The sequence below is a fragment of the Melopsittacus undulatus genome, chromosome 1 (genome assembly GCF_012275295.1).
Source record: "Melopsittacus undulatus isolate bMelUnd1 chromosome 1, bMelUnd1.mat.Z, whole genome shotgun sequence".
Lineage (NCBI taxonomy): Eukaryota > Metazoa > Chordata > Aves > Psittaciformes > Psittaculidae > Melopsittacus > Melopsittacus undulatus.
Genome location: NC_047527.1, coordinates 66,005,111 through 66,023,478, shown reverse-complemented (window position 1 = coordinate 66,023,478; position 18,368 = coordinate 66,005,111). Strand labels below are relative to the sequence as shown.

General features: G+C 38.9%; 1 protein-coding gene across 2 annotated transcripts; it reads right to left on the bottom strand.

The window, feature by feature from the left end:
* Positions 1-85: 85 nt before the first annotated feature.
* BAG1 (BAG cochaperone 1) lies at positions 86-18,160 on the bottom strand. 2 transcript variants are annotated; one of them, XR_004081164.2, is made up of 8 exons: positions 18,084-18,160; positions 14,897-15,025; positions 14,663-14,745; positions 13,828-13,941; positions 13,231-13,338; positions 5,694-5,924; positions 3,608-3,670; positions 3,376-3,432 (listed from the first exon to the last, which is right to left on the bottom strand). XR_004081164.2 is itself a non-coding variant. In XM_005153401.3 (7 exons), exons 1-7 carry the CDS (start codon positions 18,124-18,126, stop codon positions 3,343-3,345), a joined length of 630 nt encoding a protein of 209 aa, XP_005153458.1. In that variant the 5' UTR covers positions 18,127-18,160; the 3' UTR covers positions 86-3,342. The 2 variants fall into 2 exon arrangements, 1 of the variants encoding a protein (XP_005153458.1); XM_005153401.3 differs by lacking the exon at positions 5,694-5,924 and having other exon boundaries at positions 86-3,432.
* Between the last annotated feature and the right edge of the window lie 208 nt (positions 18,161-18,368).

Sequence of the window (18,368 nt, the reverse complement as noted above, 5' to 3'; positions counted from 1 at the left end):
AACAGAGAGCAGCATGCGTTTTTCCCACTTAAAACACAGCTCATCTACAGCCTTTCACGACCACATCATGACCAAGAACAACAGAGAACTTTCCAGATTTTATTTATACTTTTTCATTTATGATAGCACAATAAAATAACTAAAAAACCCAACCTAGCCCCAAGTCAGATGATGTCAAGTACTCCACTCCAAACCACGAGTGACTGATAAAAGCCTAAAAAGTGTTGCTCCAGGTTTACAGTGACATTACCTTCAGAAATACATGGTCATGGAGGATGCAGTCACAGAGGGAGGATGCCCCTGCAAGCAGTGCATTTTATGGTGTTCCCAGAGCAAACAGTCCCATGGGTTCAGGCTCCGCACCTCCCTGAACATTGAGTTTGGTTCATCTCACACCAGTCTACAGGTGCTGGGGGAGAATGTGCGGCAAGGAAGCACGTAATTCCATTCGTAGCACAAACTTTGCAGTAGGATGTTTTGCCCGGATGGCACATCCAAGGTGTGTAAACACGGCCAGAGCAACACAGCAACTGGAGAAAGACGACCGGGTAAGTGCAACTAAAACAAAAGAGAAGGTACTCCTCTCTTGATGTGATCAGGGCAGACGGTTGGGGTGAGGAAATGATTCAGTACAAAAACAGGTATCACAGTACAACTAGACTACAGAATCAGTGATAATATAGCTTAAGGTTGACCAAGATCTATGTTTCCTTTTACAAACTCTTAAGAATATTTAAAATCTCCTCTTCCTTTCCCTTCCTCCCACAACTGTAGTCTGCTGCACTTTTCAAAACCACAGAAGTTTGCTTTTACTGAAATTTAAGGCTATCATGAAAAAACAAAGTGTAAGACTCCTCTTTCAAAACTAAGTATAAAAGTCAATCCACTCTAGGTCTTAGATAACTCTAAATACAACCATTCGTTTTCCAAAATGAACTCATTTTTATATTTGGAAGACATACTGTGTCCTAGAAACCAAACACTCTGATATGATACCAGGAGTTACCACTTCAAGGTAACTTCAGCTCAAGACCCTCACCATTTGCTGAATCGAGATGTGCTTGTGGGAGAGGTTCATCACCACTCTCTTTGCCTCAAAGTACCACATTATCATAAGATCTACTATGGAACATCTTAAAGTTAAACCACCTGGCTTTGAGACAGGCTGAGGATGTACTCACTCACACAAGAACATCTCAAGAACCAGAAGTTTCCTGGAAGAAGTGCTTGGAAGACAATGTCTGCCTATAGCCTTATGGTGTTCTTGCCCAAGAGAGAAAAATACAAAGAAGCAGCAGAAATGGACACTGCCCAAGCCATGACTACAGCTCCCAGTGCTTTCCATGGGCACAAGATACTTTACTTACTATATATGCACCTTGTGAAAGTTCAATGCATTAAATGACTTATGTTTGGGAGGGTGAGGATCCATCCTTTCCATCACAGGAAAGTGGTTAATTTTGAATTCCCTGAACTATGTAATAGCATTGCTGGTGGTTTAAGAGTCAGCTGAATCTGGTCCAGAAGCAGCACCAAGCTAGGTAGAGCTTCACAAAAATGGCTACAGCCAACTCTTCTTCTTCCTAAAGTGCTGGGAAAATGCAGCATGACCAGACTAGTAGCCTAGTTAAAAATATCCAGTCCTACCAAGCATATAATTTCCTAACATGATAGACAAGCTTCCTAGGAGTTTATAGACCTTGAAACCCTCCACAGATGCCTAGAGTTATATACAAAATACAACCCTGAATAAGCTATTTAACAGTAAAAATTATGGCAACTCCAATCTTGGTATAATCAAAAGGCATTTTTTGAATAAAAGTGACCCTTTCTAGTGCAGGGCTATCACTTTGTTTGTCCAATGGCATTTTTCACTAAAGAAATGCTCCTCTTCCTATTACAAACATCAAAGATAATACTTTAATAATAACACTTTGGATATTATTTAAAGTTTATAACTTATTAGAAGTTAACATCTTTTTACACACACTTCCTATTCTTATCTTGAAAGGACAGCTAATCTTAAAACAGTCACATAAGGATAAAAGCTCACTATTTAAGGGCCATTTCTAAACATCCTGACTCACTCATTAGAGATAAAAGTTTTTCTTCCCCCTCACAGAAACAGGATCCTTACCAGTCATTACTTCACCAGCCACTGCATGTTAAGACTGACCTACTGACCAGAAGCACCACTGGAAATGCAGCTACCACTACAAATCCAACAGCTACAGGCTCTGACCAACAACTGCAAAGTTGGCTGTGACTGCTGACCATTACTCTACCCCCTGCAAAAGCTTATTTTCCACTTAACAGAGATGGGTAAGTGTGGCACATATCTGACTACAAGGATCGGTCATAACCCTTAGACGCACGGCATGGCTAAAATGAGTTCTATCACTTTGTAATGTGTTACAAAACTTCACTGACTACCTTAACAGGCTAGAAATAATCACTGTAATTTTGCACTAAATACAGAATCAGGAATTCAGTGAAATGGGGGGAAAAAAAGCATAAAAAACCCTCTCAAAACAGTTCCTTAGTTATATGTTGCTTGAACTGAACCCTTGGTATATGAGCAGCATAAGTAATCTCATTTCATTTCCCACCATAGCTCAAGATGGAACATAAACAATAAAAATAAGAATCTATAAAAAACACAGTACATCAGAAATCCATGTAAAAAACATACATCTGTATCAAGGAGCTCCGTAACAACTTAAAGCACCACTCAAAATTAAGTACCATACATGTTACAGTACATTCCATTTATTATGACAATTTAAGGCTAAAATAGGTACGACTCCCTTATAGTCAAGCTTTCTTATATTTATAAATGCATACAAACATTAAGTAGATACAAATGCGAAGGGATTTTTTTATTGCTCTGAACTGTCTACTATAATGTTTGACTTTCCCAGGTGTGGTCTCAGTTTGCCTTTTTCAATCAAGCTGAAGTCCTACAATTGCAACTTATGGCACTTGTACAATTACAGACTTTCTTTGATTTGAGCTGTATTCAAAGATATATCAGACAGAACTGCCCATCACTGCAAACTTGATAACTTAGTTAACTAAACATTTGTCCATAAGGTATATAACAATTCACCACAAAGATTATTTCTGCCATTCTTCAGGAATTATTTTCTCTTCTAAATAATAGGTCTAACTAAGCGGCAAACAAGACAACCAGCAAGAAATGATTGACTGGGACCAGTCTAACAGACTGGGCTTTAACAAAAACAAACAAAAAAAAAGCTGAATACGTGCTCCAAAACAAAGAGCAAACTTTTCTTCTTGCTCATAGAGCAATTATGTTTCCTAATTACGTAGGGCAGTGCCTCATTCTGCCAGTGCCAAATTCTTTGACTGTAGCTTGTCCATTTCTTGGCCAATATTTCCTTCAATGGTATCACACTGGGCAAGAAAAACCTGAGAATAAGCAACAAATAAATGTTATTTGGGATGAGATCATAGCAATGGTAGATGCTTTTTAAGAACAGCAACTGCACTTTCCATCATGAATTTGAAGAAACAAACTCAACAACCACCTTCTGATAACAGCTTATTCACAGTTTTGTTTACCCAAAACAACAGAACAACTCACCTGAACCCTTTTCACCAACCCCTTCTTTTTCAGTTTGCAATCACTGAAATTCTCTGGTAGATTCTGCAGTAAAATAAACAAAGAAGCTGATGCACATTTACACTAAAATTAACATCTTAAATTCACAACAAAACCTGAATGTATCAAAGAATTCTCTGAACAGGTATCTTGAAAATACCATACCTACTCAGTGAAGATGACTAGACAAGAAAGAATTTAAAAGAGAAGGTCAGGGATGTGGTATGCTCACTGCAAAGAACTAATCTAGTAAATTTACCATGAGTCTTCAGGTAAAACACAGCAACAGACCACTATCGTGGTTTAACCAACAACAGAACACACTACTTTTGTCTACTGTTACCTATGTTAACTGTTCTGCTGAGCTTTGACTTCATTTTTTTTCAGAGACTAGAAGATTAATTACTTACTAACACATAAACTCAATCACTTGCCATCACTAGAATCTATCATCAGTAATGTAGGCATTGCAGGCCAGGTTGGACAGGGCTTTGAGCAACTCGATCTAGTGGAAGGTGTCTCTGCCCATGGAAGGAGGGGAGAGGTTTGGAACTAGATGACCTTTAAGGTCCCTTCCAACCCGAACCATTCTATGATTGCCAGTCTGTTTAAGCTGTATATCTGTTCCTTTCTGCATCTGCTCATGGAAGGCAACAGATGGGAAGTGTTACAGGCTGACAGCTTTTAATTTAATTCAAACTGCATCAATTTCTATACTCTTTATTACCCAATATACTCATGCATGTCATCCCAGCAAATGCTATACACTTTATCCTTTTGCAGCTATGTGAAATTAGGGTGTTGGTGGGCAATGGTGCTCAGGCTTATGATTTTTTTTTTTAAACAGGTAAAACACCTGTACAGATAATTAACATTATATAAAGTTTGTGAGAACATTCTTAGAAACATTGTGCTTTCACTGTTGAAGATGCATATAAATCTTGTGAATTTCTCACTGGTATGCCTTTTATTTTCCACCCCAACTCCAAATCAAGAATAGAGATTTCCCGATACTACTGTTTCATTTCAGCTAAAATGCCAGCTCCACTAGGTTTAGACACATAATCTTTTTAGTGTCCAGCTAAACATACATGGTCTTAAACAGGGGAGTCCTGCCATACAGAGGGACCTTGACAGGCTTGAGTCGGCCTGTGAGAACATCATGAAGTTCAACAAAGCCAAGTTCAACAAGTGCAAGGTCCTGCACCTGGGTTGGGGCAATCCCAAGCACAACTACAAGCTGGGCAGGGAATGGATAGAGAGCAGCTCTGGGGAGAAGGACTTGTAGGTGTTGACTGATGAGATCAACATGATCCAGCAATGAACACCTGCAGTCTGGAAAGCCAACCATACACTGGGCTGCATCAAAGGAAGCATGACTAACAGGTTGAGGAAGGTGATTCTCCCCCTCTACTCCACTCTCTTTAAATGCCCCCTGGAGTGCAGTGCTCAGCTGTGGGGCCCCAACACAAGAGGAGCCCTGTTAGAGCAGGTCCAGAGGAAGGCCACAAAAACTATCAGAGGGATAGAACACCAATCCTATGAAGAAAGGCTGAGGTAGAGTTATACAGCCTGGAGCAGAGAAGGATCCGTGGAGACCATATTGCAGCCTTTCAGTACCTAAAGGGGGCTTACAAGAAAGATGAGGACAGACTTTATATAAGGCCTGTAGCAACAGTACAAAAGGTAATGCTTTTAAACTAAAACAGGGTATATTCAGACTAGGTATAAAGAATGAGTTTTTTACAACGAGGGTGGTGAAACACTGGCCCAGGTGGTAGATGCCCCATCCTTGGAAATGTTCAAGGTCATGTTGGATGAGGCTTTGAGCAAACTGGTCTAGTGAAAGGTGTCCCTGCTCATGGCAATGAGTTTGGATTAGATGACCTTTAAAGGTCTCTTGCAACCCAAATGATTCCGTGATCCTATGATTTTACTTCTACATAAACTTCAGATTTAATATCCTTCTCACTCCTACACTCAGCTGAAAGAAGGAACGCACAACGCTGCTTCTTGTCTCCTAAAAGAATATGAAGTTGGAAGTGGGAGTAACTACTACTACACTAACCTCTTCCCAAGGTCAGGTTTTTTGGTTTGTTAGTTTGGTTTTGGAAGATGGGCAAGAGAAGGAATCTTCCATTCCTGTAGTTCCAGCTTCCATTTCTGTTGCTCCAGCACCAGTTTTCCCAAACAGCAGCACTGTAAGGCTGGATAAAACTCTTATCAACTTCTAACACTTCCTTTCGAGATCAGAAAAGGTATTTCCCTTGCAGAGAGCTTTTATGTCAGACTGCACCTCCTGCAACAGAACCAGAAATTGGACATATTTCTTTCAGGTGGAGAAATGATCATCAGCATTAAAGACACAAGAGAAGTCAGTATGCGGATTAAGGGAGGTACCCTTCCAAATGCAAACTGGTGCAGTGTTATCTTACAAATAAGCACAGAAATGTCTAAAAACTAAAAGTTATAGGGCTTGGGTTTTATTTTGTTTCCCCTATTGATGTTAATCTTATTACCAAAATCACTCCGCATCTTGTCCTAAGATGCATTCCATGACTATCCTTCCCAAATTCTCTTATTTTGTGAGAAGATGTAGCTTTGATGGTGAGTTACCAGGTTAATGCCAAGAACCTGTCATGCACAATGTAAATTCTCCTACAGGAGCCTGCCCTACACTAATCATTGTTTATTTGTGTGATGCAACTTTACTTGCTTGGATATACAGCACAGGACAGGTTCAGAAGCTGTTATTACTTTTTCAGCAATAGTATGCCTAAAATGAAAACTCCTTTTTACTAGGTGGCATACGTCCATTTTTGAAACACATTTTAAGTTGTTTAAGCTTTTTTAAGTTGTTCATGTTGCTCTTCACAAAGTATATTTTCTAGTATGGTGTACTGTAATAAGCCCTTGTTGACTGTAGCAAGCTAAACCTGCATGGCTCCTCCCAATAAGCAGCACATTAAAATTGTTGTCTGCCATACTTTTCTTTCAGAAATTCAATCTTCCAAAGACATTACAAAACAGTTGAGAAGTGAAAGCTGTGGGTGAAATCTCTTCAAAACCCAGTTCTAGTTCCCAAATAAAAAAGGCGGCTTTTGGAATACACAGAGTTGTCACAGAGAAAAAAAAAGTTTAAAAAATACTGTGAAATTACATGAACTATTCTAAAGTATATCAGACATAAGACCTTGTCATCACATAAGAAAATATTCCTATTTTCCCCTTGGTTTTCAACAATACAATTCACTTTAAGAAGATAGAACAAAAAACATTTATCAGTGTTTTAATGTGTATTATTTTGACTCCATGTATGTAACAGAAAAAACAAGGATCAATTAGGTTTAATTAATAATAGCTGATTCTCACCGGAAAATTAAGATGTTCTCACTTGTCACAGAAATTCCTCTAAGTTTTCCATGACTTGGAATTTCTTAATAACCAAATTAAAAATGAAATTATCCACTAGCTCATTTACACTGCCCATCTTCCTCTGATGAGTACTTATTCCAGGTTGTATTTGCTGAAAGATATTCTGGCCTACGCAAGTATTCCTACCAATATGAAATAGCAAATTAATAAACCACTTTCTACCATCAGAATAGGCCTAAGTTAACTTTCAGTAGCAGACAGGGAACTCCCGCTGGGCTTACCACTCAAGGTTTGCAAAACAGATATTGGTAACTGGAGGAAACCTTGAAATCTGAATGTAGAGAAGACATTCAGACTATTCCTATTTTTGACAATATTTTTCAAAACTTTTTTTTTAAACAGCAGAGGTTTAGATTGGATATAAGGAAGAAATTCTTTCCTGTATGGGTGGTGAGGTACTGGAATGGGTTGCCCAGGGAGGTTGTGAATGCTCCATCCCTGGCAGTGTTCAAGGCCAGGTTGGATGAAGCCTTGGGTGATATGGTTTAGTGTGAGGTGTCCCTGCCCATGGCAAGGGGTGGAACTAGATGATCTTAAGGTCCTTTCCAATCCCAAGTATTCTATGATTCTGTATGCATGTACACTCCTTGTGTCTGCTTGCACACCCTTACAGCTCTTTGGTTTGTTATGTGTTTTGTTTTTAAATCACACTCTCTAATCTCCTTGGCAGAGATACAGAATTAGAAGCTACTAATGTATCAAGCTGCTTAAAAGGTGCTTTGTAATCAAATTACTAAAATTTATGAATCTTATAAAATTAAATCTCATAGTCTCTCCATTTTACCTTAAGTCAGCTTACGTCTCCTCTCCAGGAATACACTGTCCAACTATTCACAGTTTAACAGGTGAAGCTAGCAATATACCTAAGTCACAATAACATTTCCGTATTTAATTAAAATAAAACTTAATTAAAGAAGGAGAAGCTTAAGCATAGGCAGTGCTTATGCAAAACTCTTACCAAATCTGCATTTTGGTGCTAGCATTGCCTGCAGAGCAGTAGTTCGGATTAGTATATGGCTTCCTACCGCACAGCACATTCTTACTTTCATAGCAGGTCTCCTCTTTGCATTGCACTTCTTCTGTACCAAAACACCGCAAGTCTCACAGTCCTTGGTCTGTATGGTCTTAAACTTTCAGAAGTGACTGCAGTGCTGGCTTCATCCCAGTGACTTCTGTAGAGCTCCTGGGCACAGGTCCTTTATCCTCCCCCATCCAAAGGGGATGAGAGCCCAAGTCCCCCTGTTACCAGTGGCTATCTCCCACTCTACACCCCTGAATTCAGAGTTGCTTAACTGCATCCGTTTGAGAGCTCTCGGCCTGCAGATGCACTGACATGATGCACTGCACAGACACATCACATCCTCAAAGACTCATCTTTTGTATACACAGTGCTCATGCTTTATACAAGGAATCCTCAAAACCAATCACCATTTAGTAATAAATTCATATGTATGAATTTCCTTCTTTTAGATCCTCTCTTGAGTGTTCTTTTAACTATAAACCCAGCATCCCTCTCTTTGGAGCGCTGCTTCTTATGAAATACAGACTTGTCATTTCCTCCCCCTGTCCCATCTGATGTCCTAATAAAACCACCACCCTCTGACACAGGACTTCACCTCTTGCTTTGCCCAAGTTCCATTTGTTTTGGAAGTGCTTCCAATAACAATTTTTAAGTTTAGTGTTACCACTCCATCTTTGCTCTATTCTTTGGTTATTACTTATTTCCCAGACCACAGATCCCAGTAGGTAATATCAAAAGCCTGAACCCACTTTATAGCAGTGTGGTCAGTTAATAAACAAAACTAATGCTAGTCAAATTTCTTATTTATGACTATCGTATCAGAACCAAAGGGACACCACTCTTAAAACATGCAGTCTCCTATACCAACACTCATACCAATAGCTAGAAGCATTTAATTACTCTACTGCATATAACCCCAATGCTAATCAGTTGCAAAGAAAGGATTTGCTGCTGACAACCCATGCATCTAACATGAAGCTTTTTCACTAGTGTCTTTTAAGAATCCAAACATGTAGTACTTTAGTGTGCAGTATTTATTGACTGCCAGCCCTTCTTTTTTTTAACTCATTGTTAAATAAATTAAATAAGCACATTATGTTGACACTGAATCTCCATCTAAGCAGATCCCAAGCTGCTTCTTTAAAAGCAGCTATCAAACACCAGTGTTTGTCAATGGGTTTCTGAAAGCAGAAGTCGCAACTAAGCATTCTACCTTCACTGAAAGATGACAGTATTTTCTTGATCCTTGTAGCTTAGAAAAAAATTTTCCCCAAAGCTTTATGTTTGATTCATACTACGAGATGTAAGAATTATAATAAGGAAGTATTATAAAGTATTTATCCAGATAAATTCAAAGGTTTAGTAACAAGTTCTCATGTTACTGCAAGTGGCAAAGTTTTGCAGAAGCCTGGGAAAGGTTTTTTACAGGCAAAATGATGGTTTGAGTGTGGCTTTTTTTTCTTTCGGAATCCTCAAAATGTTGATTTGGTATTGATTTACCAGAGACAAGTATAGCCGGGACAAGGAGACAGTAACAAAAGTTTCATCAGAACAGTACAGTAATTTAAGTTAGTTTTACAGAGGAATTATACCCCCCCAAAAAAAATCCTCAAGAAAGGAGGATGGGCCATCAGAACATAATTATGAAATTATAATGTAATCAATGTCCTCAATACTGATACATGCAGTTTGACAGATGATTTTGTGAATTTACATAAACAAAATCAGTGACTGGTATTTCAGAAGAGGAAGCTTCTTTGTCAGTTGTTAGAACAGTCTGTTCCCTGCAATATTGTCTTTCTAGATTATAAATCTGCCATTTAATAAGAAATCATCATGAGAACAAAGTAATCTCTCAGACTGCAATACTGGTAACAGACTTCATGTAAATTAGAGCCAGCTCACGAGAAGTACTTAGTGTCATGACTGTGCATACAAATTTTCCTACTTATGTCTGAAAAACTTTGGGTTTTTTGGTTTTTTTTTCCCCTTGGAAAAGCCTTCAGTTTTTTAAATAGCTGTGTAGACTGATCAAGTCAAAGGTTTTCTGTGTTCCACTCGCTCAGATTTGTACTAAGTATTATACTTTGACTTTTACTCCAGATCAAACGTTTAACTGCTGAAATAAATGGCATTTCTGGTGATGCACACACACAAATCTTCAACTGTTGAAGACAACTCAATTTGTATTCCTCCTGAGGAAAACTTCAAAGATCTGTGGCTTATGGGAATGTCTGACTGTGTCACAGCATTAAAAACTTGGTAAGATGCTCATAAGACTCCCCCACTCTTCTTGCTGGGGAAGCAATAGCTATTTAAACAATTAAATAACGTTCAAATGTTTAAGTTGCATCTGAGAATCATAGATTAAAAGCAACCCAAAATCATTCCTTCAAGACTTTCCTTTCACGACCTAGGAGTGACAACACTATTTTTTCTCTCCCACCCCAATACTCTATGACTACAGACCTACTTCTCTACTTCCTAAATCACTTTTTAAATTCACAGCAGTTGAACACATAGTGTCTAGTTAAAAGGAGTATTAGTTTCAGACTCTCCTCTAATTAATGAGCTTGTCTGCTAACAGTACAAGGGTGACACCCCAGTAACAGACAAAAAAAAAATGCAGGCTTCTTCACCCTTAGCTCTCTATAACCAGACAAATCTCATTTTGTACTAAGGTGGATGCTTGACTGATCCACGGAACTTACGACAACCAAGACACTTGAGCTCTCACAACATTTCTTCAAAAGAAAAACTGGAATACTACAGTGTGAGCTTGCTAGTATATTTCACCTCTGCAATGCATCCATTGTTCTGTCTTAGCAGAAAACAGCTCAGTCACTTCCCCCCCTCCCACCTTTTTTTAAGATGTTGATTGAATCAATAGCACATCATATGGTCAATAGCAATTAAAAGAGATTTGTCAGAACCTGCTTTTACTTGATTAACAGAATACTAATTACTGCATAAAATAATTCTGAGACACAGATGAAACACTTTCTGGAAGCTTTATGCTTTTCTGCTTTGCATTTCTATTTACAATCTTTTACTTCAGTGGAACCCATTTATTGTTCATACACCTACCTCATTACCATCCTGTGTTGCTAGCTCTGTAAATTGCACAACTATAGTTCAGCTAAGTAATACCTCAGGAAGCTGGTGGCCTGTTCATCTGATCTGGTGCAATGCCAGCACACCAAACAGCTACATTTTATGTGAAGATTCCACCCAACTACATGTATCTCATCTGCAAAATTTCACAGAAGTTTCACAGAAGTTCAGTATTCATGACAAAACCCACAGCTGCCTTTGCGTATTCAAACAAATAAATATGGCCTTTGGTACATGTAACAAAACTTCAATCACTGGCAATAAACCCCTCACTTATTTCTTGCTTTTAAAAGAATGAGGCTCCTCGATGTCATAGGCCCTTATACAATAAAGTAACAAACAACTGTTATAAATATTAAAATATACTAATTATAAACAGTTTTAGCTCTCGCTACTACAGTTCCACAAGTGACAAAACTGAGGCACAGGGACTCCATTATTTCCTAAATCTAAACCTGAATTCACTAAGTGATAAACTTTCTAAAGCCTTGTATTAAACCTGTCCAGTACTATTTCAAGTATTTTGGATAAGGAGATAGGTAATATCATGTTTAAGCCATGCAAAAAGCACCAGAATCAAAAGTAAACTTGGGAAATTCAGCTTGGATTGATTAGGAAGCAGTGACAGGATTTTTCATGGCTGCACGCTGGGTTCCAGAACTGTATATCAGCAGACAAAGAGCTGATTTTTCCTAAATCAGACTTATCATCAGCAACGGAAGGGACCAGAAATAAGCTTTAATCCCATCCAATTGAAACAGTTGTCACCTTATTGCTATTTTCACAACATAGTAAATCTGCACTTCAAACAGGGAATCAGTTATATGAAGTCTCTGTATCTAACAGCATTCAACAACTGTCAGTAAAATACTTTCTTTTATAAGAGGCAGAAAAGGAAAGAGAAATTTTAAGGCTGTAAAATACTTAGCAGTCTTACTTTTATAAAAGTATTCAAGAACTGTTGGCTATAACAAACAGCAAAGGCTAGTTTGCCATTAAAGGTCCACAGTACGAAAGGAAGAAATAAATTAATGAGCTCCCCACCACTTCTAGGAACACATCCATATTGTATAGCATTTTAAGATGACTAATTCAAATTATTACTCTTTAATTTATACTGCTGCTGCACTTTTACAAAGCCTCCATTAACTAGATTACATTTGGTTCACCAATTACAGGCATTTGCATTGAAACAATCCCATAAAGGGTCACTGTACAAAGGAGAAGACCCAAAGACATCACTACCACAGAAAAGCAACATTTCTCCTTCACAGCAGGACATTATGATTGCGATATGCAGCATAATTATATAAATGAAGTCTTCAGAAAATTACCTGCAGAGGAACAGAATATGGAAATAACCTAGTTGCCACAACTGTCTGTTTATCTCTGCACAAGTCCCTTATCTTCACCTAGCTCTCAGCTACTACATGAAGATACATGTTGTACTCCAGAAATATGCTGTAAGATTATGATCCATTAATGACTGTGAAGCACTAGGATATACCCCAATACATTCCAGAGGCAGAAGCCAGTTCTTAATATGCAGACATCTCAAATGAGTCCTGTCAGTCCACACACAACTGACCAGAAAATTCTTAAGGGCCTCCTTGTTCCTATGCAATATAGAACACAAAGTGTATCTGGTTGTTTTTCCCAGACCTTTACTGTTATCATCAAATTTAATAAGAAATTAGCCAAGACAAACTAAAAGGGTAAAGTTTGAGTAAAGGATACCCATTTCATGTAGTCTTAAAAGGTTGCTGCCCCAAATGAAGTTCTTCTGTAGAATGCGGATGCATGCACAGGCATTAATGTCACCATTTAGAAATAGATGCTGCCAAGTAGTCTTTTGGAGACATACAGGGGCAAGAGTCAGATATTAAAGAAAAAATGAGCAAACCAATTAGCTAATTTTCAAAGCCAAAATAAAATTTTTAGCACTTTAAAAATATTAAATAAATTACACAAAAGACATATTCTTAACAGTAAGTTCCTGCTGGGATTTGACCCTCTTCTGTGGTTGTTTACTTACAATGGCATCAATCTGTTCCAGGATCTTCATGAACTGCTCTGCAGTTCCCTTTATCCTCTTGTCCAGCTGTTTTAGTGCTTCTGCTTGGAGATCCTTTGCTAAAAATCCCTAAGAAGAAAAAAAGAGGGAAGGAAAGACAAAATTATTCCTACAGAATACTCAGCTTTGAAAATACATCAATCCATTACAGCAGAAAACCTTTTCTACTATTTCTGTAGTTTCAGGAATGATAAGGACTCCAATCTCCATCTGTATTCTATCAGTCCTTAAATGTTAAATATAAGATCTGCTATGTTTACTTAAAAGATTAAACACCAGACATTCTCCTCTGAGAGAACTCTACATTTTTTCCAGATCTAAAGATTGTAATTTATCCAATATGCAACAATATTTACCTTTTTCCTAACAGTGACATGTTTCTATTTTGCTAACTCATAAATAGCAAATTCAATAAGAATTTCACAGGACCTTTGAACAGTTAGGAAAGGCAACCTATTACTGATTTATCAAACCTCTAAACAGTGTTTTATTTTTTTTTAACACATATACCTACAAAACTGTTTTGCAAAGATATAAAAGGATACAAAACTGGCGTACCTTCTGGATACCGGTGAGCTCTTTATTAACTTCATCTAACTTATTAGCTATTTGCTCCACTGACTTCTCCAAATCTTTCAGCTTCTTTAATTCAGCCTCTTCTTCTGGACTATTCTGTGTATTCAAAAATACAACATTCACAACTATGGAACAAACAGAGACATTACGCAGCTAAAAAGTAGCAACAGTGATGATACAGACATAAAGGCTTCTGCTAATTTGAAATATATACTACACTGTGGTTATTCTTTCCATATTTTAATACCTACCAAATAAGATTCCTCCAAAGCTTAATTACAAATATAGTTAATGCAGCAATGCGTATGAACACATTGCATGAGACAAATTTAGAGGGAAAAAGGAAATGCGTAAACTTTTTTTTTGTTAGCTTAGCATTTTTAAAGTAGAGGTAACATTTCTGTTACAAGTTATTACTTTGTCCTCTATTTGGCAAAGCCAGCCACAAGTCATTTCACTAGAAAAAACTCAGCAGACTCAATAGTTACAGCTTTTTTTTCTCTTTTTTTTTTTTTAAACAAAAAAACCCAACCAACTCACAACAGAAAAACATGAGCAGATAAAGTCATCAGTGGACAGAAGGTTCATGAGCACTGACAAGCAACAGATTAGGCAGAAGTTCGTCAATAACATAAGGTAGAAGTCAGTCAATACTATAATTTCAGAAATGCATGAACTGTAGAGTCATTTGCAGTACAATGTAAGATTGAACTCTGTGGTTAGGTTTACACTGCAACCTGCTTCTGTGTTCAGCAACTGAATCACTGATAGAAATTACAATAATTTAAGGGAAAAAAGGTCCAAAGGCAACACTTACTCTTTTCCCAATCAACATGACTTTGCAACCGTTTTTAACTCCAAGTGCTGACAATGGCTGTTCCAATTCTCTCAGAGACTTCCCTAAATGGAAAATCAGAGACAAAAAAACATAGTTAAAATACAGTCAGTGATGTATGAATTTCTTTCTAAAGGCATTCAAAATATGAACGCCTGAAAGTGACTAAGATGAAAAGTACCATCTGTAAGAAACATTAACAGATCTATAAGTTACCTTTGTATATCAGTTTCTGAAAAGGAACCGGAACTCCAGTGACTTGTTCAATAAGAAGAGCCATGTCTTGCAGTGTAGGTTCACCATCTTCTTGTTGGGAAGCAACCTGAATATTGTGTTTTTCATTACCTAACAAAAACCAGAGTAACAGTATCTTATTGTCACTTAGAATCCATTTCTAATATTACTTTCCATTAATGCAGAGTGACCCTCAAGAACAATCAATTTTCAATCAAAGGATTCTACCTCAGCTGAAAAATTTATTTTTACATTCTAATAACCTGAGGAGTTCAATCAGGCATTATCTGCTGGCATAATGCTCCTGCTAAATATTACTGCCCGCCTCTTCAGAGTGCAGATGATGTTCATATATCCCACAAGCTAAAGCATGAAATCCCACATCTTCCTGAAGAATTCCATTTCCTACTTGTAGGACCTTTTAATGGCATGAGTTTTGGGGAATCCAAGACCACTTATCACTTCCTTTGTTCCTTCTTCCTCACACATGGGAAAAAAGTGATCAATGTCTATCCTGCCTCCCCTCCACCAGCCCCCTGAGAGAATTCTCAGAGTCCAAAAGCTATTTCTCCCCATAATACTGCTGATACACAGCCTTAACTACTGTCTTAGCCTATATGTCACTTTCCACTTATAGAACATCCTATTCAGACTCCCTAAGAGTATTTGCATTCAAACACCAGGAAGTTGTTAGAAAAAAGGAGTATGTCTATTAATCTCTGCTTAATAGACCTTTTCTATAACCCTCTGCTCCCACACACTTCAGGCCCGTCAATCTGAAAGCACCCACAGGAATCAGCCACCCTTAGCTGCAAGGGAAATAAAGAAAGGCATTTTTACTTTGCGGGAAGAGAGAAAGCCTTAACAAATACCAGAAAGAAAACTATTCTCATGCCACTAATTTGAAGTGCATGTATCTTTTACAAAGAAAAGTGCTAGAAATATCAATTTAAAAAAATTCCAGCCTCCAAGAAGCACATGACAAGTGACACTGTGGCCTCAAACACCTGAAAGCTACAACAACAGTTCTTAATTTCAAAATGGTTTTAAGCTCAAAATCGCATTATACAAACTTCCCCCTTCTTACCCAAGTGCTTTCCCTTAACAGACTTTCTTCCCAATTTGTTTTGGAAGAAAAATAAAATTTAGGCCCTAGCCTCAACATATTTCATATTTGATATATACAACTGCTTTGTGCCAAGGCTGTGCCCATCAGCAGCTGAGTGAAAAAACAAACAAGCAAACAGCAAATGAGACAGAGAACAGCTGAAGTCAGTCTAAAAATAGAAACAGTTTTAATTACAAATTATGCTTACCACTTCAGGCAGACTGTAACTGAAGTGCTACTGTAAATTCACAGCAGAATGAAGTCACCATGAAAAATACTTTCTGGTTCAGAACTGGTATCATAGCTTATCAGTTTGCTTCAGTAAATGACAATAATAATTTAAAGTAACCACTAACACAAAATACATTAAAAAAAAACAAACAATTCAATTCTTGCAGATTGTCAAATGATACCTATAAGTCTACTACCACTCTATTTCCCATTTCCTTCATTCCACACTTTCACTCAAGCATAGAAAACTATAAAAATGTTTGTGCTAATCAGTAAACCAGCGTCTGACAGCAGTATAAATGAGACAGTTGAAGTCCAAGATGAATAATGCCTTTGATTTTGCTATTTATTAACAGACAAAGTAATTGCCAGATAAGAAAACAACCTGAAAGGTAAAAAAAAGAATGGAAGAAAGGGAAGTCTGGTGGCAAACAGCAAGATCATGGAGTTCTAAATGTGTTAAAATCACTAAGTTATTGTCATTTTTACAAATGAAACCCCCCTCAGATCAAATGGGGCTCTCTCAAAGCACCAAAGAGCACATGAATCATGAACATTCAAACACATTATTCCATGAAGATCGTCACCAAAGACTTTTAGATAAAATTGCCAGGCGATAAAGGAAGCATTTTCACAAAACAATGTGACAGTTTGGAAAGACAAATGAGCAAGCAGAAATAAACAATAAGCTCTAAAGGTGGAAAGAATGTCACCAACACAGTGCAAAAGGCACAGAAGCAGAATTTGTTATTCAATAAAGAATAAACCATTAACAAGTTTTGTTAACCAAAACCAGTTGAATACCTTGCTGATTTAATATGCGATTACACTTCTCATTCCTTCCAGTCCCTCACCTAGATCCACTTCACAGAAATTTAACCATGGCACTTCTGATCTTATTTTAATAGAACTGTGGAGCCCAGACTATTCTTCCCTCTTTACAATAACTTTTTATATGTATTTGCAGACTTAACTACATTCCACCTTTTTTCCCTCCTCCTATTTCTCTTCCCAAAGAAATAACGCTCAATCATGCAAGCTTGCCTGTGAATAACCCACTCACCAGATCAGACCCAACTGTCACCCTGGACACTACCAGTTTCTGCTGCAATCTTGCATCTCACTAACCACAAACGTTCAAGCTTATTCAACAAACAAGAGAGCCCATCAAGGAGCACCCGCTTTTAATGTATAGCACTACCTTCAGCGATGTATTTCACCTAAATTAAGATTACGACTCAAAAAGTGACCTGTGCCCTGTGTTCCCTGGCAAGCACAGCCTTGTCACCTGTTCCCACCGCCATCCTTACAGCAGCACTAACTCTGTCAGGAAGAGAGCATCATCATCTTGTTGATGTGGAAAAGGAGCTAGGTTTTTCCTCCTTGTTGCTAGATCAGCTTTAAGTGATTCAGCTTGAGGGAAAGTCGTGGCCAGCAGAGCAGTGAAACCCTACGGTAGCAGCCCCGATCGAGACCAGACTAAGCAGAGGACGAGCCGTGCCCACCCAGGCCCGAGACCACAGCCGCAACCCCAAGCAGCCGCGGCAGCCCCAGCACCAACGGCTGGCACATACTCTCCACCTCCCACCGCCGCCACTCCGGGTGTTCCTCGCTGACCCCAGCGCTACGACCACCGCTAACGGCCGCAGCGAGGTCCGCGGGAACAGCGGGGAAAGGCGGCACCACAGCCGGGGCCCGACCCGCACGGTCCGGCAGGGGCCAAGTGGGGGTCTGTGGCGCCGGTGAGAGGTGCCGCGGGCTGCACTGGGCTTGGCGGCGGCTGGAGGTGCCCGCCCGCCCGCTCTCCGCCATGTCCCGGACGGCTCTTACTGTACGTGACGGTGACAGTAACCGCAGCTCCGGAAGCCGCCATCTCACCCGCCACAAGGAAACCGTTCTGCGGCGCTTTCCGGGACGCGCCAATAGTGCGTCACTTCCGCAGCAGGCCACGCCCCTTCAGCCCGGATGAGGCGGGACACTGGGGCATGAGGATGGGCCGTGGCCGCAGTTTGCTGGTGTCAGGATGGGGTGAGTGCACCCGCCCTCATTAGGGAGAGGAAACAAACAAGCAACACGGGAACTGTCAGAGCAAGCCTGGTGGGAGCAGGGAATGCT